The sequence below is a fragment of the Oncorhynchus mykiss genome, chromosome 5 (assembly GCF_057628025.1).
Source record: "Oncorhynchus mykiss isolate SJ-2025 chromosome 5, ASM5762802v1, whole genome shotgun sequence".
NCBI lineage: Eukaryota > Metazoa > Chordata > Actinopteri > Salmoniformes > Salmonidae > Oncorhynchus > Oncorhynchus mykiss.
The window spans coordinates 43,815,001-43,839,450 of record NC_143026.1 but is presented as its reverse complement, the minus strand read 5'-3'; the positions used below and the strand labels follow the sequence as shown (position 1 = coordinate 43,839,450).

Sequence of the window (24,450 nt, the reverse complement as noted above, 5' to 3'; positions counted from 1 at the left end):
GCCGCCAGTATTTATGCTGCAGTAGTTTGTGTCAGGGGGCTAGGTCAGTCTGTTATATCTGGAGTATTTCTTCCTGTCTTATCCGGTGTCCTGTGTGAATTTAAGTATGCTCTAATTCTCTCGGAGGACCTGAGCCCTAGGACCATGCCTCAGGGCAACCCGGCCTGATGACTCCTTGCTGTCCCCAGTCCACCTGGCCGTGCTGCTGCTCCAGTTTCAACGGACTTGTTCACCGGACGGCTATGAAAATCCAACTGAAATTTAATCCTGAGGTGCTGACCTGTTGCACCCTCGACAACCACTGATTATTTTTCGACCCTGCCGAACATTTGAACATCTCAGCCATGTTCTGTTATAATCTCCACCCGGCCCAGCCAGAAGAGGATTGGCCACCCCTCATAGCCTGGTTCCGCTCTAGGTTTCTTTCTGGGGAGTGTTTCCTCACCACTGTGCTTCTACACCTCCATTGCTTGCTGTTTGGGGTTTTAGGCTGGGTTTCTGTACAGCTTTGAGATAGCTGATGTAAGGGCTTTATAAATAAATTTGATTTGACTGGAAGCAGAGCTTAAATTCCATTCACTACCAAAATATCTTCAAGATTGATACTAAATTATCAAAGCTTGATACACACAACCCTTCCACTGTTCAGTAACACTGGACACTAGTTTTGCACCAAAAATGTTAACGTTTATTATTTTGATTTACAATTTGTAAGTGTAATTTTTTCCTTTGAATATACAACCACTACTTTATTGCATGAGAAAATAAAACACAAACAGTCATTCACACAGTGTCATTTTATGTGCTTTAGTATTACAGTGATTACAGGGGAAGTAAAATGAGCTTTAAAAATTATATACCAACACCAAAAACCTACAGTAATAATTTATTTTGTTCAAAGTGTTCATTCAGTCCTTCTGAGAAAAAAGCATCCAACTCACCTGATAACAGTTAAACAGCAGAGCAATGTATCTATCTACTCTTATATAATCTATTTTCCAATGTAAATATTTTCTCAATCGAAAAGGTGTCAAGGGTAACTTGCAGATAATCCCTTTACTTTCAGAGCACACAAAGATAGTGTAAAATGTTACACTACAGCTACCAACACATGTGACCACATACATGTTAATCTTTACTTCAGGAACCAAACCATCAGGTCATGCAAGGAAGGGAAGTTTATAATACATTTGCAGTAGTAAAAGTGAGAATTAATTTTCTTTGACTGAAACTTAGGTTTAATAAAAAATAAATGGAGTAGCATTAAAGTCCATCTTTAAGTGATTTAACAACCCAAATAGGCAACTTTAAGGGATTATCTTTGTCAAGTCTGACAAGATTCAGGATCTTTACAGGGGTTTAAATTAAATACATACATAATTAAAATCTGTACAGTACAAATTCACATACATTATCCTTCAGAGGTCTCCCTCTCTCTCGTTCTCTGATAACCAAGTGTCCCAGCCACATTCCTACCAGCAAAGAAACACGAGCCCAGCAATTAGGCTAGGCATCAACTACAATAACCCTCTAGTATCTCACTATTATTTACATGTTAGTTTTTTTACACCAAAAGTTGATGAATCCATGATCTTTGCTTGGTGTTTGAATAATTCTTTACAACAGAGGTCACTAGGTATGCTCAAGACATTTCCCCTAGATCGTGGTTGTGTAGTCTAGCCTCAAGGGACTTAAACTGAGGTTACAATGTAGGACCCACTTTCTCCTGCACTTTCTACTTTAGATTCTCTCTTTTTTGCACTGTTGGTGACGCTGACAGGCGTGGGTATCTGTGAGGGTCGTGGTGGTGTGGCACTGTCAGCACTGCTCTTCCTGGGGCTAGGAGTGTAATTGAAAGGGCTGACCCTGGCAGCCACAGCACCACTAGGTGAGCTGTGTTTGCTAGAGTTGGAGGAGCTAAAAGGGGTGCGTTCAGCAACAGGCAGTTCATGGGCCTCTGGGATGATGCTCTGAGCAGGCTTGAGGTCTGGCCCTTTCTTATCAAGACTCTCACTGCTCCTAAACAAGTTTAAATTAGTCTCTGGACCTAGCCTACGAGCATTTACACTTTCATTTTTGGACTGTTTGGGATGAGTTTCACTTGACAAGAGATCAACAGAGGGCATTTTGACTAGAACACTGTCGATTACTGGAGGTGTGTTTGCTGTTGGAGATTTTACAGACCTCGGACTGTTGATGGGACAGTCCTCAATCCTCACCCACACATCCTCAGTCTTGGACACTGCAGGACTCATTTGGTGCCCCATGGCCATGGTGTTAGAGTCTATGGAGGAAGAATCGTGGCCTTCTGACTGAGATATTTCACTGTCCTTCATCTTCCTCCATGTTCCTTTTAAAGGGTTTCCATCTTTACCGTGTGGGGACCTTTGGGCTGGACTCAGTGGCTGTCGTTCATCCTCACTTTTGCCCTTTTCACTTGACTCAGAGGAGGCAGAGAGGATGGACGAGGAGCTGCCAGTTCTCTTCCAGGTGCCAACCCTTGGAAGAGAGGAGGAGTGTTTGCTTTTCTCCCTCTTCCATGTCCCTGTCCTGTTAAGATTAGGGAGTCTGGAGGGGCTTTCTGAATGGGATCTGGAGATGTCGTGTTTCCCTCCCCTTTCAGGTTTCCCATCCTCATTTTCTGAAGAGTTTTGACTCTGAGGGGACTTTTTCCAGTTGCTTCCCTGATTTCCTTGATAGGGCAGAGTCAACGACATATCTGGCAAAGACGGGCTTGACACAGGCGTTTGAGACTGGCTGGTAGAGGTGGGGGACAGAGACTCAAACGAGGCAGACTCTTCCAATTTCCTCTTCAGTGTTGGACTAGGGGCCTCTTTGATGAACGTTGACTGGCGAACTAGGGCAGGTTTCTCCGACCGGTCTGACTCACTTCCACTTGACTTTGTGGATGTCATCCTGGACAAATCTTGCTTCTTAGATATGCCAGTAACTCCACACTGATTCAGGCTCTTTGAGGCAGATTCACTCCTAGGGATTCCGCTAGTGCTTCTAGTCAAGCCAGTCTGCTTGGGTGGCGTTTGCTGACCCATCTGTCTTCCAGGGGAGGTGTAGGACATCCTGCCAGAACCAGAAGACTTGGTTGACGATGTGCTTGGAGAAGCAGTGCGAGGCAGTTGGGATAATTTGTTTGAGGAGCCCAGACCATTTCTTCCAGGTGACACAGAGGAGCGACCAGGTGACTGCATGGGTCTGGTGGTCAAGGACTGCTGAGCTGGCCTGGATGGTGTGGAGTCTCTGGATCCAGATCGTGATGAAGCTTTACTTGATCCCGATTGAGATCCAGGCTGATCCCTGGAGGGACTAGGGTCAGATTTAGCAGGTGGTTTAATGCTTCTGTTTGAATTACTGGAGCTCTGCCCTTGGGTAGGGGGAATTTTTGAGACTGAGGCTGGACCGCGGGCTGGAGGCTTCTTTTGGACTGGGCTAGTGCTTGGAGAACTGCTTCTAACACCAGGGACATGGATCATTGTCCTACCACGAGAGCTTGGAACAGTAGGGGCCGTCTGCCTCTGCTGTAATGAGGCTGGGGTCTCAGTGATTGCACGTGGTTTTCCTGTTATGAGACTTTTGTAGACTTTCTTGCCCCCTTTAAGAGCTTTTGCTGCCTCCTCTTCCTTTTCTTTTTTTTTTGCTTCTAAAGTGCTCTTTTCACCAGGTTTTAATATCCGTGGGCGTCCTTTGTCAGATGCAGATTTATTATCCTCTGAATTTAAGGGTAAATGAAAGGGAGACCCAATGGATATTCCAGATTTGAGGGAGAGGATTGAGTCAGAGTCAGATGAGCCTTGTCTAGAGAGGCTAGCAGCTGCCTGGTGCAAACTACTGACGATGGAATTGGCACCCTCTTGGATGGCCTTCCAATCAAAGGACTCAGAGTCTGGCGATAAGGCTTGTTCTGAAACTGGACTATGTGTATCAGTGAGATCTAATGTGAGTTCTGGCTCCTCAGCTAAAATGCCATCCATACCTCTCTCCTCAATGGCATCTCCTTGGTCATTCCCCTCTTTATTTCTCGCTGTCTGTTTCTTCTTTTTTGGCATGGCTGAACTGATGCACTCTTGTAGAAGGTCATCTTCTGAGTCAATGCTTAGTGAGCTGAGTGAACTGTTTCTTGAAAAACACACAGGGGTATCTTCAACATGAAAGGCTTTTGGTGCATAACCGGAGGCTTGGGGTCTTGTAGGAGCTTCCACCTGAGTTACATCCTCCTCTTCTTCTTCTTCTTCTTTTGGCTGGAGGTCTTTGTTGTTGTTCTCTTGGTCAATGTCACTTAAAGAGCTGAGAGATGAGTTTCTAGAGAAACACATCGGTGTGTCTTCAATGGAAAACTTCTGCTTCTCATCTGGCACTGGCCCCATGTTTTCTTTGGATGCTTGTGGAAATATTGCCTGCTTCTGTTGCTGAGGTTTTGTTGGAGCAGTCTGTGGTAGATTTGCCCTGTTTGCTCTTAACGATGGCTTTCCACAGTCTTTTGTTGAAGCTTTTCTCTGGTCTTTGTCTTTTCTGAGTTCTGCCTTTTCCTTGTCGAGGTTAGGTTCGTCATCCTCAAAGTCCAATGAACTCAGTGAATCATTGCGTGAGAAGCAATAGGGTGTACCCTCTATTGGTGTGTAATGCTGTGGCGAGTCAAAAGCAAACCCTGGCCGTGGCCTCTCCGCATTTGGTGGCTTATCTGTGAAATCTCTGGATGCCGTTTTTGTCTGTTGCATTTTGGTTTCTTTGTTTTTATCAGGGTATGAAGAAAAGTTGAATGGAGGCTGGGGTTTCTTAATCATCCTAGCTCTGTACTCACTACTCTGTGGCATTGGTTTAACAGGGGAAGTGGGCTTCTTTTCAACCTCCTGCTGGACTAGGCTAACAGGAGAAGCTGACGGGTGCAGTGGTTGATCGAACATTTTCTGTACTCTAAAGGATTTGTGGATTTTACCTTTCGGCATGGCTGAACTGATACACTCTGCTAAAATATCATCCCCTTCATTTTCTGTCCCGGCAGCTTGTATGGAGGAAGAAGTAACACCAACATCTATTTCCTCTGTACATTTACCTTCTGGAATAGTGTCCCTTCTTTGACTGGATGATATTTCTGCACGAGGAGGAGCACGGCTTTCAGCATTGGCCAGCTCATTAGGGGGTGAATCAATGGTTAGGTCGCTGAGAGATGTGGCTGTTGAGAAATTTATAGGGGTTCCCTCTACACAGTAAATCCTAGGCATGTCCTCTCCATGGGCAAAGTTCACGGTCTTCTGTTGTCCTCTGGTTTGTGAAGGGTGTAATTTGTACACAGGAAGTTGGCTTGGTTTACGGGCAGTAGGTGGTGGTATTCTAGAAGTAGTGTTGGAAGGGGATTGCTTTTTGAGTTTTCTTGATGACTTTGTTGGCATGGCTGAGTTTATGCAAGCCTCCAGTATTTCTATATCGTCATCATCTGAATCGTCCAGAATGTCTTTTTCCATCTCACGCTTCCCTTGGCTTGGGAGTTCTGTAGTGTCATCATTCTCATGTTCAGCCTCAATTCCCTGGTCGTCTTCATGAACAGGAGGCATGATCTTGAGCTCATCTTTCTGAATGTAAGGTTCATCTAAGCTTAAAGCACTGAGGCTGGATGCGCAAGAGAATCCTTCTGGGGTACTCTCTGTTGCAAAGTGTAGGAGGGTGTCATTATCCGGAAGCACCTGGACTTTCTGGACAGCAGCGTGTACAGCAGCATGTCTTGGAGCCATATCCGCCCTCGGAGGCGGCGGAGGTGGCACCTTTTTGTGTTTCATTGGGGGTGGATGTTGATTTTGTGGGGGTGGTGGTGGTGTTTTGCTTCGGCTCGGAGGCATGGTCTGACCAGGGCTGTCGGGCAGATCGCTTGGACTAATGATTCCACTGGGCATACCGCTACACAATTCACTCTGTATAGAGCTAGCGATGGAATGGCTCTCAAAGCTGTCGAGAGAGCTTACAGATGTGCATCTGCTGAACATGAGGGGTGTCTCCTGCACATACTGTTCTGGGGGGCTTTTGGGGGTCTGGGCACCACTTTTGGATGGGGATTTGGCACCAGATGAAAACTCAACAGCTTTGTGATGTCTGGATCCATCTCCATGAACTTGACTATTTCTTAGAGGCTTCATTCGGACATACTGCACAGACGACTGGCTCTCAGTTCTGCGTTGTTCTTGTGTGTGACCGCCAGTGGACTCTTTCTCAGAGATGGGAAGAGTTGGGTAGTTACTAGTAGCATTTACATTCCTCTTGCAGCCCTCCATTCCGTCCTCCTCTGAGGACAAGGATGACAGAGAGCTACCCCTTGAGAAACAGATGGGTGTGTCCTCAACACAGTACGTCTGTAGTGTCTCTTGATTGACGGTAGGGGGTTTGGATATTGTGTTCTTCTGGCCTGGCCGAGTTGGCCCTGATCTCATTTGAGCCGAGGAGGGATGTAGCTGCATTTGTCTTCCTGCATTCTTTATGGATGACACGGATGATGTGGAACCATCTTGGCTCAGATTGTCTTTCACTGAACTCTGAGTGGAGGATGACTTTGAATGACTAAACATGGATTTTTGGGAGGAGGAGTCTGAGTATTTCAGACTGTAATCAATGGGTTCTCCGTGATGTTCCTCGTTGTACTTCATGCTGTAATTGGTCGGCTGGTCATCTTGTTGTTCTTCCTCTGAGTATCGCTCACTATAATTGGTTGGTTTGTCATCACTGTAATCATCCACAGACTGGCACATAGTCTGGTTATTCATCTTTTTGTTAATTCCTTGAGTGGAGCCAGCATTGCTTTGAGCTTGTTGATTGGCGTTCCTTGATCTGAATCCCTGTGGCATTTCGGTTTGCACGAACCTGGGCTTGTACTTGAGTTTTTCCTCGCCCTCACTGTTGCCCTCTGTGTACATGGGGTAGCCTGGGCTTTGAGATCGCACAGACCTCTGATCTGTCCGTTTCATCTCCTCCTCCATGTGCTTAGGCCTCACCCACCTTTCATTTTGGCTTGGACTTTGCCGACCAGAGTTCAGCTGCTCATCAGAATACTTCAGGCTGTAATTGATGGGTGTGTCAACTTCTCCATCATCATCTTCCATGTGGTTTGCATTGTGGATCTTGTGAGCGAGGTCTGCAGGATATTTTCTATAGACGCAACACTTCCCCTCATCATCCTCAGAGTAAGAGTCCACAGATGGCTTCATCTGGCCTCTTTTACCATAGCCGTCAGTGCTGTTTACACTGTTGAGACTGTCGTTTGACGCCCTGTATTCTAACTTGGGCATTGGACAAGGTCTGCCCGAGTGATCGGGCTTAGTGTAGGGGTATACATTTGAATGACCATGTGCTGCAGTGTTACGGTGAGGGTCTTGATTGGGGCTCTCTGGTGACCGATCATCCAGACCAGTCAGCAAGTGAATGCTTTTCACCTCCTCCATCACCATGGCGATCTGAGCAGCTGTTGTGGCAGGCATCTGCATTCTCTTAGAGTCATGATCTGGGGGGAAACCCCCGGGTCCACCCCTCGGTCTGTCTCTGTCCTGGCTTCGATCCCTCTCAGCCCTAACACTGTCTATGTTTCCCCTTGGGTTCTCTCTGGGTGACGGGCTCGACAGAACTGGTGTGTTCACGTAAGGGGGGCGCACAGGCACACTGTTGGGGCTGAACCCGTCCGATCTAGAAACACCATCGTAATCACTGTAGACATTCTGCTTGTGCCTGCTTGGTTTACCCCTGTGGGACGCCTTGGGGCTTAAATTGTCAATGTTGTCAAATGTCTCAGAGAGGTGCTGAGAGTCCAGTTCCTCGATCAAGGCTTTCTGTTTCCTGACGTGAAGAGAGGGCAGGCTGGATCCAGGCGACATGATGTTGGCGTCCTTGTATTTGGCGGGCCTGTTGGCCATGAGGTTCCTCAGTGCTGCGGCGCTGCCCATGGCGATCATCTTGTGCTTGGAGTGGATGAGGTTCTTCAGCATGCTCACAGCACCCATGTCCCACAAGGCCTCCTGGTCCTTTGCGTTGCGGGCAGAGAGGTTCCACAGCGTGCCGCACGCGTTGCTCACAATAGTCAGGCTGTGAGACTTCAGGTGCTGCAGGAGTGTCTGAAGACAGTTGTTCTCTCTCAGGATTTGCCTACAGACAGAAACATATGGTCTTGTAAGCTTTCAAGTGTAAAAATTACTACAGGGGATACAGTAAAATATCAAATAATTTGAATATTTAACAGCATAATACTACAGTTAATCACTTTTGATTTTAGAAAACACACCTGTGATCTTCATTTGTAGCAATGAGACTAGACACGTTGCGTAAGATGCCTCCTCCACTTTCAATGATGGCAAGGGTGTTGGTTTGGCTTCGGTACGTCAGAGTGCTAACCAGGAAGGCCAAAGCCCCCTCAACAGCACAGATGTCAGCTTTGTTCTCAGTGCAGTGAGCTGACAGGTTCCACAGGGCACTGAGGACACTCTTCAGAGTAGACTCCTATAAAAAAGGAAAGAGGACAAACTATTAGCCAGTGAATACATCTTTAGGCAAATATCTTGATCAAATTCCTATTGGACATTTCATTCAAATATTTATACATTATGTGCTCCTAATTATATATTCGTACCAAAGTAACCAAGGTGACCTGTAATTGAAAGTGTATTCATGATGCGTCTCACCTTCTGTACCTCCAAGGCACACTCCATCAGAGCCCTGACGCTGCCCACCTCGCGGAGGGTCTTCTTACTGTTCACATCCGCACGCCAGGACAGGTTCCTCAACACACTAGCAATCACCTGCTGTAGATCCTCACTCTCAGACTTCAGCTGAGCCACCATGGCCCTCATGCATCCCTTCATGGAACACAGTGTTGCCTGAGGATTGAAGATACAGAAAGATGCTTATTATTAAGTTGAAGTCATACTTTTTAGAACAAGATTATCATTGAATACACTTACTCTCAGGTGTAAGCACACATGTGGGAAGGTTTCCCAGACTCCGATTGAGCCTACTCCGAAACTAAAAAGCATGCTCAATGGAGATTAAACTTCTTTTTTTTTTTACTCTAGGAATTCCACACACAATCAATCTATATCTGACATTAGGCTACATAGTCTGAATAAGCTCACCTTATTGGCAACATCCCCAAAGGTGAGGTTGGTGAGGGCCATGCCAGCGTATCTCCTCAGAGTGACGCTGTAGTGGTCGCTGGTGAGGCCATATATTTCACAGTCCACTTGGAGCAGCTCCCCTATAGCCTGCAGGCCCCCTGGGAACACACAGCACAGCAGGAGAAATGCCAATCAATAACTCGAATTAGTCTGCCCCATGAATGTTCTACTATATAATGTCCTTAATTAAGGACATTGCAGAAGATCCTACATATTTACAGTGATGATTACATCAATTATTTCTCTAACATAATAAGTAGCTCTGTTCTGTTATGGTTGCTTGGTGATGATAATGGTATGAAATATAAAATCCATCAAATGTGTTATCTTTAAAGATAACTGCCTGGAAAGCAGTGGAGGTGATTACCCTGGTTAATTATTCGAAGTAAAAAATAAAGTACATTTGATGAATGCTTACCGAGCTCATTCATAGCATGCCTGTGCTCTTCGTCAAAGGACAGCTTCATAAGAACACACACCGCTGGGCAGATCTGATGCTCCACGGGAGAGGGCACTGGGGTTCACACAAACACACCATTTGGTAACAAAAATCCATTACCCATCCAAATGTCCATTCACTAACCAAATTGACACAGTTCATCTCTACGACACAATATTTTATTTCATATTATATTTAATTGAAATTATTCTTGTGAGGTCAGCAATACATACACCAACACATCAAGACTAGATACACAAAAACAATACAACACAGTAAAAACAGAGTAAGCCTCACTGGGGTTCTTGTCCTGGTCCACTCCTCTCTCATGGCTTTCCTGCCACTCCCAGCAGGTCTCACAGTAGACCCTGATCTGCTCCAGGAGGTGCAGCACTCTGATCTCCCTGCGACCCCTCTTATCATCAGGCTGGGAGTGGATAATGTTATGAAGGGCGGCGCTGGCTCTCGCCCGGGCCTCCTTGCTTCCCCGTGAGTTCCCCAGCAGCACAGAGTCCTTGAATTGAATAGAATCAAATGTTATTTGGGGTAAAAAAATATATATAATACATACATCGACAAGATATTTGATCCCAGAGGATTTCACGCGAAAGCATGAATTTACACATATTTCCAGTGATCCTTCATGGTAAAACAAATAACTATTGATGAAAATCAAAGTTATCTATAAAAAAAAAGTGTAACATTTCAAACCTTGTCGTTGCCGTGGAGGAGCTGGATGAGTAAGGGAAGGCAGCCAGACTGACGCATGGCGATGCAGCTGTCCTGAGAGCTGGACATGGCAAGCAGAGTGCGAGACATGTCATCTTTATCGTGGGTCCCCAGCATTGAAAGAAGGGAATATACCATCTCCACCTGTAGGACAAGAAGGCCGACCATGAGAATAACTATATTGTATAAGACACACTGATAATTTATAGGTCAAAACAAGTTATTCATATCGAAATTGATAACATTATACCCCTTGGGATGCAATCTAATTTATGGGGACTACTTCTGTTAAAATAAATGTAAAACTTTTATGCAGCGCAGCAGGAGATGGTTTTATGAAATTGCTAAACTACACTGAAAAAAATATAAATGCAACATGTAAAGTGTTGGTCCCATGTTTTATGAGCTGAAACAAAAGACCCCAGAAATATTCCATGTGCACAAAAAGCACATTTCGCTCAATTTATGTGCACACATTTGTTTACATCCCTGTTAAGAGAGATCATTTATCCTTTGCCAAGATAATCCATCCAGTTGACAGGTGTGGCTTATCAAGAAGCTGATTAAACAGCATGGTCATTACACAGATACACCTTGAGCTGGGAACAAAAGGCCACTAAAATGTGCAGTTATGTCACAACACAATGCCACAGATGTCTCAAGTTTTGAGGGAGCGTACAATTGGCATGCTACCTTACGGAATGTCCACCAGAACTGTTGCCAAATAATTTAAATGTTCATTTCTCTACCATAATCGTTTGAGAATTTGGGAGTACGTCCAACTAGCCTCACAACCGCAGACCACACGTTGTGTGCGTGAAATTTTGCGAATTGTGAATGTGAACAGAGTGCCCCATGGTGGCGGTAGGGTTATGGTATGGGCAGGCATAAGCTACAGACAACGAACACAACTGCAATTTACAGATGGCAATTTCAATGCACAAATATACCATGAGATCCTGAGGCCCATTGTGAGACCCATTTTTTTAAGGTAACTGGGACCAACAGACGCATATTTGTATTCCAAGTCATGTGATACCCATAGAATAGGGCCTAATGAACTTATTTCAATTGACCGATTTACTCATGTGAAATTGTTGCATGTTGCGTTTATATTTTTGTTCAGTACAGATAACATTTCACAATTCCGGTTTGGACATGCAGGCAGATCTCATGTGGTTAATTGTTAACGGGGGCTGTTTCATAGTAACAGTAGAACTATATCAACCTGAGGTGTATTAGAATCTCTGGTTACCTTGGTGCCCAGGTGACTGGTCAGTCGGCGGGGCACAGAGTAACTACCCACACCCAAATTTATTTCACTGGCAGAATCGTGATCCAGGCGACTGCTTGAACCCTAAAAGAAATTAAAACATTTTATCAAGAGATCATCAAGAGAACATCCCTGGTCATCCCTACTACCTCTGATCTGGAGGACTCACTAAACACAAATGCTTTGTTTGTAAATGTTACAAATGCAAGGAGGCTTGTTGAGCAATTAAACTGAACTTCTTTACTTCAGATCAATGTGTTAACTCGTACAAAACTCACTCGTCCAATCCTCACACCTCCGTTCATGCACAACGTGCCTTATACATTCTCAAAGCAACAGTATTAAATACTCAACTGAGCTACGACACCATATTACCGAACCCAACTGTAAATTATGAGTGTTGGAGTGTGCCCCTGGCTATCCGTCAAAAACATTGTGCCATATGGTTTGCTTAACATAGGGAATTTGAAGTTGTTTATACTTTTACATTTGATACCCAAGTACATCTTGATGCTAAGAATTGATAGTAATCAAGAGTAAACTGACTGAACTCAACCCCCCCTATGCTCTCCAAATGGACGTTAGCCGTGAGGGCTGATGCCCATGCATTGACTTCTGTTCCCTACTAGTCAGGGGATGCTATTCACGATTCCCAAGCAAGAAACGGCGCAGTGTGTTACGTGGCTAGATTGACAAAAAACAGACTCCATGGGATCGAATGACGGACTTTTGCACAGATGGGGCTCTGCACTCTAGTTATGAATGTGTCTCCCTCTGCATTGTATGATACACCCACTGGGCTATAATGGATACACAGAGAGGAACTGGCTGCAAAAGAGCTGAGCGCAAAACTCAGAAACGCAGCAGGTAACATCGATTGTAAACTACATCACGCACGCCTGTTCGCAAAACTACGTGGAGATACGAGATCAGAGCATGTCAATGTTCTATTTCACACCGAGGCAAAGTGGTTATTGAGGGGAGTGAAAGATTTTTTTTTAATTGTGAGAGGAACTGTTGTCATTCACAATGGCCTTTGTTGAATTTCTGTGTAATGAAAAAAAAAACAAGAGGTGTCTCCTTACCTATGTAACAGACATATTTGGGAAACTGAACAAACTAAAAGCAAGCATGCAGGGGAAATTCAAAACAATTCAACAGATGAGTGACCAAATCAGCGAAATCCAGTCGACTGTGATCCTAGCTCAGTTGACATGCCAGTAAGTGAAATCCAACAGCTGATCGAACTGTCATGTGACTGAATGCCGCAGACAACGCTTTCATGGTTCACTATTTGGGTTTATTGGCGGGAACCCGGTTACCGAGATTTATTGCCCAAAACCACTCCATTTTCTGGGGATAAATAAATGTGAGAAACCAGTCAATTATAACACATTATTTATACACACAGCATGAAGTTAACTGTTAAATGATATGTGATGTCTAAATATGGATTCTCTATGTCCTTCACTCTGGTCACAGTACGATGAATCATCGACGCTCAGGGTGGTGACCGACAACCCATTTCAGTATTTCAGGACCCATCATGGTAACTTTTTTATTTATTTATTGGTGACATTTAGACCCACATTTGCAGAAGCATAGCCTATGCTACAGTAATATAAAGAGTGAATGCATGTTTAAACAAGTATTTTTTTCCATATATAGACACACCCTATGTGTTTTAATAAAATCAACTATATGCATTGAGCTTGTATGACGCTTACTGTTTGATGAAATAAAACAAATGACTCAAGAGTGAGCCAGAGATCTAGAGGAAGAAAAGAAAAACCTTGACCTAACCATTCTCCTCCCACTGGCTTTTTTTTTTGAGGAGTCGGCAACCTTGTGGAATGCCAATTTATCTCACCATTTATACCAATCTGTGTGCCAGTTATGGTTTTCATGTGCACATGTGTGGAACAGTTTCATTTAATTTATAATAACGTCTTCATATCGCAAAATCATTGTCACGTGGTTAATCAAAATTCAGACAAGAACGGTAAGACTGGAATTATAATACATTGAATGCATTAACAGAAATTAGCATAACCAAACAAACTAACGGTTAATGTACTACCTACTGGTGATACAGTATGTGTGGAAGTGATATAGCCTACACTAACAATCCAAATCAAACAATTCACACAATGACGTTATGAAACAATGCACAAATTGAGGAGAGCACATTCCTGGAGAGAGAAGTGCATTGTGCATCTGGGCACCGCATGGTCAATCTGACGTCTGCATTGGCCATGCAGCATTAACGGCGATACGGCATCTGCAGAAGTCAGGGCATACATACTTCTTGCACTTTGCAGAGCAGTGCAGCGCTGTTGTGAAGGAAGTGGTCAAGGAAGTCAGTTTGTGTTTATACAGGATGTACCACCCCCATCTACCGTCAACCAATAATGTCAATGCGGAGCTTTACAGAGTCCTCCGCATTGTTACAACATTTGGGAGGCACATGGAGCTCGATTTTGCCTCTGCATGCCTCCTGAGGCTCTGCAATTGTGTCACCCCCTCAATCATGGACACTTATTGACAGTTGTGGCTGCTTTGCGTGATATATTGTTGTCTCTACCTTCTTGCCCTTTGTGCTGTTGTCTGTGCCCAACAATGTTTGTACCCTGTTTTGTGCTGCTACCATGTTGTGCTGCCGCCATGTTGTGTTGCTACCATGATGTGTTGTCATGTGTTGCTGCCATGCTATGATGTCGTCTTAGGTCTCTATGTAGTGTTGTGTTCCCTCTTGTCGTGATGTGTGTTTTGTCCTATATTTTTGTTTATTTGTATTTTTAATCCCAGCAGGAGGCCTTTGGCCTTTTGGTAGGCCATCATTGTAAATAAGAATTTGATCTTAACTGACTTGCCTAGTTAAATAAAGGTTAAATACATTTTTAAAATATGGATCCCCACCACATAATCGGATCAAACATAAATTGCCTTTAAGTCTAGGCCTCCGCAATGGATTAGTTCACGGAGATGGGCATGTTTTGCTATTGCGCAACAACAGCCTCTAGACCAAACAATCGACCAGTTGACTAATTGGGGTCAGCCCTAGTTAGCTGAGAATACAATCAGAAATAGTGTTAGAATGTTTCGCAATTGACTGCCATTGCCCCGAAGAAAAAGGTAAACATTGGCTGTTAATTACATCTAAAAAATGCTTGGGAGTCACAAGAATTTTCATGTATCCAAATGGGCTCGTGGGCCAAAAAGGTTTGGGAACCCCTGAAGTAACGCTTTAACCTCAAGCCTCAGCGATACAACCTACTCTGAAGTAAGACACAAATCATTAGAAATAACAGGAAAGTCGAGGCTCTAAGCACAGCCAAAAAGGCAGCTCACGTTTGCTCAGCTGAACTTCCCTAACCAACATTGCCAGTCTGGCTAATGGTGGAAGAGATTTTCAGGAGCATAATAGGAGTAAAATAATCAAATGAATCCATCAAACATTAACCACAAATCCTGCAAGCAATCTGTGTTTGAGATTGACTACCTTGCAGTTGGACTGTACAGGATCAGTCTACAAATCTCCTTGTATCCCATAAAACAATGCTGATTATTTTCGATCAGGTATGAATGGAAGGTAAAAGATTGTCTTACCTGAGAACACCCAGCACTTGGCCCCCCACTGTCCCCTGAAGCCTGGGGTCCTTCACTCTGGCCAGCCTGGTCGTGCTTGCTCTGTGGGTGGGAAAGAAAGACAGATTGAAGGGTCAGACCTCAAGAGGAGAGGAGCAAACCATTAATGTAGCAGGCTAAATGAGGGATGAGAGGAACTAGTCAACAGAGAGAGGATACAGAATCCGTCACCTGGAAGGACAGAAGAAGAGGCAAAGTCAGTTCAAAGTGGAAATAGAAATCAGTCACCATAGGGCAGGCGGAGAGGGAAAGGAAGGAACGGGAGTGAGAGAGCGTGCAAGACAGTAGGAGAGGGAGTGAGAGAAAGATTGAGAGAGCAAGAAAAATTGAGTGGGGGAGAGCATTCAGTCACTAAGCTAGCTAGAACAGCTGCAGGAGCATCAGGCTTCCTCATCCCTGACCTACAAACTGTCTCTCAGTCTGCAGGATTAGTCAAAGAGGGGGAGTGAAATTAAATGTGTCCAATGAGATTAATCCACTCATGAAGAGAGGGGACACATGAGAGCCAGCACACATGCAGGCTGAGGGACTAGTATACACACACCAACTACACAAACAATTACCAACAGACATAAATGCACACACTGCATGGGCCACCAAATAAACACATGAAGGCATGAGTGCATCGGCTTGCATTCATTCATGCAGACACAGACCAAGACTATGGCTTGCCTCCTTGGCTGTGCATCCAACGTGAGCAGAAGGTAGGTCACTGGTTGACTGACTGACTGCACACATGCTCAGTCACTAGGTCAGCTAATGTGTCCAGTGCTGCAAACTTCAAATGAAAATAGCTCTTTTTCATATTTAACACAGGGAGAGAGAACAATAGAAAGCCTATGGTTGATTTCACCCCCCAGAATCAGAGTCTGAAGTGAGATAAAAATGGAATACTGGATGGAACTCCACATTCTAGAGTGGCTTCCAGCATTGTAGTGTTCTTAGGAGCCACAGTAAATAAATGCTGCTCTTGTTTAGGAGATCACGGCAAAATGATTGGATGAAAGGACAGCGTGTTCAATATAGATTAACAGACACGGATCAGTAACGAAGCATTATTGTACACTAGTCTATGTCTATGAGTTGTTTCTCTGTAATGCAGGGATGTAGGCCATAGGCTAAACACTACAGAACTCATTGCATAGGGAAGCGGGTCGCTATCACCAGTACAACATGGAGGATTAAATAGATATCAGCAAATGGGATGGCTGACTCCGATATGGTATGACACTCAGATGTAAGCAGCTTTTGGTTCTTTACATGACTAAAAGCTGAACAAACTGTAACCACAGCATGTATGTAGAGATGGAGATGTCCACACAGGCCAGGCAGTAGCCAGAATACAGAGAAAGTGCTGCCAGAAACAACAGGGGACAGAATATCTCATGGTAAATAGATTTAGGGCTGGGTTTACCAAACCCAGATTATGCATGTCCTTGACTAAAACAACCTTTCAATGATTTTTTCCCCCCCAGGACTAAACCTAATCTTGTTCCAAGAATCTGGCCCTAAATGTAATTACCGAGATATTATGTCCCTCTCGTTTCTGGCGACACCTTCTCTGGTTGTAGAACATGTCCTCCACGCATGTTCTTGTCATTCTAGTATATTAGGTCTGAGGCTGGTATAGGACGTACCTCTGGTTCTGCAGACTGGGACTGTAAGTGCTGTCGGAGCTTCAGCATGTCCTTCTCAATCTGCTGAATGCGAGCCACCCTCACCTGAAGTACAGCAGGACATTTAGAGGACGTGATCACTCAGAGAGGATGAAATATTTCAATGATGTAACACTGACTGAATAAAAGCATATGTAGAGGCAGAGACAAATGTTCTTGCGTTAAGTCCATTTACTAATGTCCAGCCCCCACCCATCTACATCATCTTATCCCACTTACTGTCTGACCATTCTTTTTTTTCCTGTGTGCGCGTTTGTATCCTCACTGACTCAACCCATATTCTGCCCTTTCTGTACCTGTATCCATTCATCTCATCCCTCTCTCCTCACCTGTGCCCTCTTCTCCATATCCTGGCAGGTTCCCAGCTGTTCCTCCATGGCGGCTCTGATTTGCCTCGCCTCATACTCCAGTTGCCTACGGGTCATATCAGTCTGCAGGGAGAATTGCTGCGAAAGAGAACAGGAACAACAAAACAACCATCAGTCATGTGATGAAATGGAGTGACTTCTAATATCTAATGCAGAGAGGAGACCAATTGACCATCGCCTCATCTTCATCAGATTATACATACAATTTCTGCATCGCTTTTGACAAGAGTACCCCAACACACTAATAATGCTGGACGACAAATAAACACTTACATTCTCAGTCAGTGGCAGGCTGTCGATCCTCTTGGTGAGGTTCTGCAGCTGTGCGTAATACCAGTCTTTCTCCTTCTCCTCTTTTTCCAGCTCCGCCATCAGTAAAGACCTGACATGACAGAGACAAGCACACCTATTGACATCCAAGATACAAAACACTGACAGAAATCAGAGTGATTTAAACACCAAATTAAAGACCTAATTCAAAGATACATATACAGCATTGAAATACTAGAATAAAACAGGGAGGGTGTCCTGAATAAGAGTAAAGTAAAAATGCATCCTGTCTGTGACTAATGCCGGGAATACACTATGCAACCTAACAGCCCTCAGGCTGCACCATTGTAATGTGATTTGGCTGGGAGAGGGGCAAACCACTCACCAATGAATATTGTTGCAGTAAATCAGTGTATAGCCAAGAATGCATTACTTAACACGTATAAACAAATGAGAAAATACATCATATGCAAGTGGAAGGAATCAGTTCGAACCTGATCGAGACATTCTGTGAATATATCACTGTTCCAGTAAAATCAGTATATGAACAAATATTGCAATTTGTTATAATACAAGCATAGAAGCTCACCTCTCCTTCTCTAGCTCTTCCAGGTAGCCAGCACTGTCTCGGCCCCCATTGGACACCCCCCTCTTGGGGAAGGAGCCCATATGGCTAGGACTGGGGCTGCTGTCCCCTGACCGCCCAGAGCCTGAGCCCTGCATGGAGGGCAGCTTAGGTCTTAGCTTCACCCCTGGGTAACTGTTAGGATCCAGGCTAATTTCTACAGGAGGAAGGAACATAAAATGTAGGTTATTTAATGGAAGCTTTGCGTTTCAGTGAGCTAATTCTGCCACCTCGTGTGTGCAACAATCGTCCTACATAAGCCTACAATTGGTCTGGCTCGGGCTAAGAAGCTTACTCTTCAGTCTTTCTAGGAGATGGATTTGTTCAGATGAATCGGTAGTCTCTTCTTCAATGCTTCCCTGTAGGTGTTTCAGCACCTCCTGAAACAAAGAAAAAACAAAAATGGGTTTTAATGTATTGTCCGTAAACACACAATCAAAGAGCAAAGAAAAACATCTTGTAGGCTTATATGACCGCTATCTAGGTGATATGTACACACATCTTTCCAAAGCAGGAAAGAACAGCAATGTTCTTTAAGTTCAGGAACACACATTTGCTTAAGGGGGATGGGGGAAGAGTCAACATCATTTCACACGTGAAAAACATCAAATCAAAACCAACCTGACACACTGCAGTGCAAAATATTATTTTTGGTTCAACCCCCACCATCTCATTCCAGAGATAAGGAGTCGATGGTTTGTGATCCTGCCTGAAGGACAGGGTGGAAGAGAGGAGAAAAAGGTCCATTTGCTAGCTTTGAAGTGCCATCAAATAGCCCCACCCCCCCTCTTTGTCCCTCTCTTTTCCTCTAAAACAGCCCTGAAGTCCTACAGACTGGCTCCAGTTAGTTTTTTTAATCTAAGCCTTTTTCATCTCACCCAAGCTGTGGAGTGAGGTGAACAGCCATTGATCGCATTGTTAGAAGTCACTCTTCTCCAGCCAGTGTGTCAATTAGATGTTGCCCAGCTGAACGCGAATGGACCTTTGGTAGCCAACATCCCGATCAGGTTCACAGAGCGACGCATCTAATGTAGTCAGGGCTTTGAGGGAGAGCTTTCCTCTTTGGAGGAAGAAAAGTGCAACAGTAGCATCAACGAGCGGGGTACTTCATAGCAAAGTGGACGCTATTCAGAAACAAAAAGGACTCTTCTTGGATAAGATCTAATGAATTGGTCAGGTGCATTTCTTAGATAGCATGTTTAATGGATCACAGACAGTAGAACCACATTGTAGACCGAACCCTCTGTCGCCACTCCTAGAAGGCATGCCACTAATGGATTTATAAGAAATAAGCCATTGATGCCATAGTGGCGTTGACCTGAAGGGAGGATGCTTCTCTTTTGACTGATAGGTCTCAGTGTACTCTGTAGTCAACATTTTCTGCCATCCTGTAGGTCACTTTGAGCACTGTTTTTTTCCCCCCCCTATGGACATCATCTCCCTTCATTTCAGATACGGGCCCTGCATGGTTGTGCGTCTCAGTCTCTAGTCTTATTAGATTACAGGCCAACAAACATACAGTAGCCGACAAGAAATATATTGTTTGCCGTAGGCCTATATCCACAAATAAAAAGCTTTTTCTAAAGAACGTAGCCTAAACCCTAGCCTAAAACAGCATACTTAGTACTTAAAGCACCATTAAACCTCTTAAGGATTGGACCCTTTTCAATTTGTGCCTTTGTAGCTCAGGACCTGAAGCAAGTATATGCATATTCTTGATACCATTTGAAAGGAAACACTGACGTTTATGGAAATGTGAAATTAATGTATGAAAATAAAAATTTAAAATAACGCATTTCAATCCCCCAATCCCAGGAATGTCATACATGATGGATCATTAGCGTATACACCAACTTTCATACATCTAGATTAGAGGTCGACCGATTAATCGGAATGGACGATTAATTAGGGCCGATTTCAAGTTTTCATAACGGAAATCTGTGTTTTGGACACCGATTAGGCCGATATATATATATTTTTTTAAATTGCACCTTTATTTAAAATATCAATGCCTTTCTTTAAAATCAATACTCAAGTATATATTTTTAAACCTGCATATTTAGTTAATATTGCCTGCTAACATGAGTTTCTTATAATTAGGGAAATTGTGTCACTTCTCTTGCGTTCCGTGCAACAGTCAGGGTATATGCAGCAGTTTGGGCCACCTGGCTCATTGCGAACTGTGTGAAGTCCATTTATTTCTAACAAAGACCGTAATTAATTTGCCAGTATTGTACATAATTATGAGATAATATTGAAGGTTGTACAATGTAACAGCAATATTTAGACTTAGGGATGCCACCTAGATAAAATACGGAACGGTTCCATATTTCACTGAAATAATACATTTTTAGTTTTCGAAATGATAGTTTCTGGATTCGACCATATTAATGTGTGTTATTATGTTGTTATATTTAAGTATTTAAGTCTATGATTTGATAGAGCAGTCTGACTGGGCGATGGTAGGCAGCAGCAGCCTCGTACGCATTCAAACAGCACTTTACTGCTTTTGCCAGCAGCTCTTCACAATACTTCAAGCATTGAGCTGTTTATGACTTCAAGCCTATCAACTCCCGAGATTAGGCAGGTGTAACCGATGTGAAATGGCTAGCTAGTTAGCGGGGTGCGCGGTAATAGCGTTTCAATCGGTGACGTCACTCGCTCTGAGACTTGTAGTTGTTCCCCTTGCTCTGCAAGGGCCGCAGCTTTTGTGGAGCGATGGGTAACGCTTCGAGAAATGCTGTTGTCGATGTGTTCCTGGTTCAAGCCCAGGTAGGGGCGAGGAGAGGGACGGAAGCTATACTATTACACTGGCAATACTAAAGTGCCTATAAGAACATCCAAAAGTCAAAAGGTATATGAAATACAAATGGTAGAGAGAGAAATAGTCCTATAATTCCTATAATAACTACAACCCAAAACTTTTTACCTGGGAATATTGAAGACTCATGTTAAGGAACCACCAGCTTTCATATGTTCTGAGCATGGAACTTAAACGTTAGCTTTTTTACATGGCACATATTGCTCTTTTACTTTCTTCTCCAATACTTTGTTTTTGCATTATTTAAACCAAATTGAACATGTTTCATTATTTATTTGAGGCTAAATTGATTTTATTGATGTATTATATTAAGTTCAAATTAGTTAATTCAGTATTGTTGTAATTGTCATTATTACAAATAAATACATCGGTATCGGCTTTTTTTGGTCCTCCAATAACCGGTATCGGTGTTGAAAAATCTTAAAATCGGTCGACCTCTAATCTAGATGCGCCGGGCAGGGTGGGTGTGGAGCCAGAGAAAGCAGAAACCAGTTCCTACATTTGAATATAAACATTTATTTTATCAAACAAAACTATGCTACATTTTATCACCGGGAGCCTCAGGATGACAAATCAGAGCAAGATTACTGAATGCAAGTACATTATTTACCTTCAGAGGTGAATGTATCAAACCAGTTGCCGTGATAAGGTGTTGTGCACTCAAACAATAGCATGGTACTTTTTTCACTGTAATAGCTACTGTAAATTGGACGGTGCAGTTCGATAAGAATTTAATCTTTCTGCCCATATAAGACATGTCTACGCCCTGGAAAGTTTGCCGTTACTTACGTCATTCTAGTCACATTAGCATCAACCATCCCGGTATAGGGACAACGATCCACTATAGGCTAATGACCAATTTTAAAATGGAACTATGAACCTAATGTAGCCTACACCTCAAAGATCTACAGATTTAAAACGCTCTATGCCAGGGTTTGTTAGAGTACGTGTCCTGTCCATAATCAGTTGGCATTACTGTAGAAAACTCCCTTGCTACAGGAGGACTTACCACAATGAACCTAAAAGCGGTGAAAGGACATACTTCTAGAGGAGAAAAATAGGTCCAGCGTTAAAACTATTAGGCCTATAATCATACAGCATATCGAGCGAGAGGCTGGGTACGAGCACGTCCATACGACAGTTTGGACCTTGTATTAACAACAATTTTGTGTTGCAGGTCATTCGACAAAAGTTACTACACATTTCTTTCCAGGTTGAATGGGTGTTTATAGTTTGGATATGCCATTTTTTAAGTGGAAGAGAAAGAGTAGTCTCTTGACCTGCGGAGCAAAGGGTCAGAGCAGAGGAGCAAAGGGTCAGAGCAGAGGAGCGATGTCTGACAACATGTCGGGTGACAATGCGGCTCCCCCTCAGGAAACAGGGCTTTCTGTCCACCTTGGTTGTCTCTAGCCAGAGAGCAGATAGAGGCCACATCCATCCAGCTGCATTACATTGAAGAGTTTACTCCCAACAGATGACCCGGAGGGTCAGTGTCCGTTGACCTCTACCCCTTAACCTCTGACCCAAGCTCATGCGTCGAGGAGCGAGTCGAAAGAGGGTCTGACAGGAGGGCTGGGCTTTTTTGTAGCTCAACGATGGCAGAAAACAAAAAAAACACCCGGGCTGTGTGATGCGTTCACTCTCTCTCTAGAGAGTGTGAGATGTCCAGACGCATCAAACAACGAATGCATTATCAGGCTGGGATAATATGATAAAGAGCCCTTCATTCTATTCTGAGTCATCAGTTCCTAGCAGAACCACTATCCTGACCATCAGGGGTGACAAACATTTTGTTGCTAACGTGAATAGAATACAGCTGACTACAAGCTGACTGTACATGAAAGGCCAAGAAGAAAATCCAGATTGATCTCTACTCTAAAAATACCTATCTATAAAAACAATTATAAACAGAGCTGATTGGCTGACAATTGTGGTATATCAGACCGTATACCACGGGTACAACAAAACATTTATTTTTACTGCTCCAATTACATTGTTAACCAGTTTATGATAGCAATAAAGCACTTTGGGATTTGTGGTATATGGCCAATACTAAGGGCTAAGGGCTTTGTCCAGGTACTCTGCATTATGTGCATAAGAACAGCCCTTAGCCGTGGTATATTGGCCATATACCATACCGCCTTATGGCTTAAATAACAATCAAGTCATTGATAGTAAATTAAGTTGACGATGGGCTAGTCATTAATGCAAGGCAAGCACAAGGCTAAAGCTCTAGGCCTATCTAAGAAAAGTCCCAAATAAATTAACTCCTGCTTAGGGCTTGCTAACTTGCTAACTAAGTGGCTAGCTTACAAGATTAAGCTTCTTGGTTACAGCAGAGACCATCCATCCCCTCCTGGAACAAGATCCCTGCTGCCTAAATTTGTTTCGTACGTCAATATTTATTTCTTTACGCTTGGAATGAAATGGTGCCACTTTTTATTTTTTTTATTTATTTTACCTTTATTTAACTAGGCAAGTCAGTTAAGAACAAATTCTTATTTTCAATGACGGCCTAGGAACAGAGGGTTAACTGCCTGTTCAGGGGCAGAACAACAGAACGTACCTTGTCAGCTCGGGGATTTGAACTTGCAACCTTCCGGTTACTAGTCCAACACTCTAACCAGGGAAGATGGTTAAAATTGATGGGAAGATGGATGGAGCCAAATACAGGACCATTCTGGAAGAAAACCTGATGGAGTCTGCAAAAGACCTGAGACTGGGACGGAGATTTGTCTTCCAACAAGACAATGATCCAAAACATAAAGCAAAATCTACAATGGAATGGTTCAAAAATAAACATATCCAGGTGTTAGAATGGCCAAGTCAAAGTCCAGACCTGAATCCAATCGAGAATCTGTGGAAAGAACTGAAAACTGCTGTTCACAAATGCTCTCCATCCAACCTCACTGAGCTCGAGCTGTCTTGCAAGGAGGAATGGGAAAATATTTCAGTCTCTCGATGTGCAAAACTGATAGAGACATACCCCAAGCGACTTACAGCTGTAATCGCAGCAAAAGGTGGCGCTACAAAGTATTAACTTAAGGGGGCTGAATAATTTTGCACGCCCAATTTTTCAGTTTTTGATTTGTTAAAAAAGTTTGAAATATCCAATAAATGTCGGTCCACTTCATGATTGTGTCTCACTTGTTGATTCTTCACAAAAAAATGCAGTTTTATATCTTTATGTTTGAAGCCTGAAATGTGGCAAAAGGTGGCAAAGTTCAAGGGGACCGAATACTTTCGCAAGGCACTGTATATAAATAAATAAATAAATAAATAATATTATAACTAAATACATATATACAATATTATAAATAAATACACATATACACACATATACACATATACACATATATATACATATACACATATACACATATATATACATATACACATATATACATATATATACACATATATATATATACATATATATACACACA

The 24,450-nt window shown here is 43.3% G+C and overlaps 1 protein-coding gene across 3 annotated transcripts in view; it reads right to left on the bottom strand.

Moving 5' to 3' along the window:
* Positions 1 to 665: 665 nt before the first annotated feature.
* LOC110523905 (adenomatous polyposis coli protein) overlaps positions 666 to 24,450 on the bottom strand; it is a 55,653-nt gene continuing 31,868 nt past the window's right edge. For all 3 annotated transcript variants that reach the window (XM_021603037.3, XM_090234975.1, XM_021603038.3), the window contains 14 exons: positions 18,479 to 18,563; positions 18,148 to 18,340; positions 17,562 to 17,670; positions 17,250 to 17,366; positions 16,882 to 16,965; positions 15,206 to 15,286; positions 11,579 to 11,680; positions 10,306 to 10,467; positions 9,892 to 10,108; positions 9,574 to 9,669; positions 9,114 to 9,253; positions 8,664 to 8,858; positions 8,267 to 8,481; positions 666 to 8,130 (listed from right to left, as the gene is read on the bottom strand). In XM_021603037.3, coding sequence (XP_021458712.3) covers positions 1,692 to 8,130; positions 8,267 to 8,481; positions 8,664 to 8,858; positions 9,114 to 9,253; positions 9,574 to 9,669; positions 9,892 to 10,108; positions 10,306 to 10,467; positions 11,579 to 11,680; positions 15,206 to 15,286; positions 16,882 to 16,965; positions 17,250 to 17,366; positions 17,562 to 17,670; positions 18,148 to 18,340; positions 18,479 to 18,563 — 8,235 coding nt within the window. In that variant the 3' untranslated portion in view covers positions 666 to 1,691. The remainder of the gene's footprint in view (positions 8,131 to 8,266; positions 8,482 to 8,663; positions 8,859 to 9,113; positions 9,254 to 9,573; positions 9,670 to 9,891; positions 10,109 to 10,305; positions 10,468 to 11,578; positions 11,681 to 15,205; positions 15,287 to 16,881; positions 16,966 to 17,249; positions 17,367 to 17,561; positions 17,671 to 18,147; positions 18,341 to 18,478; positions 18,564 to 24,450) is intronic.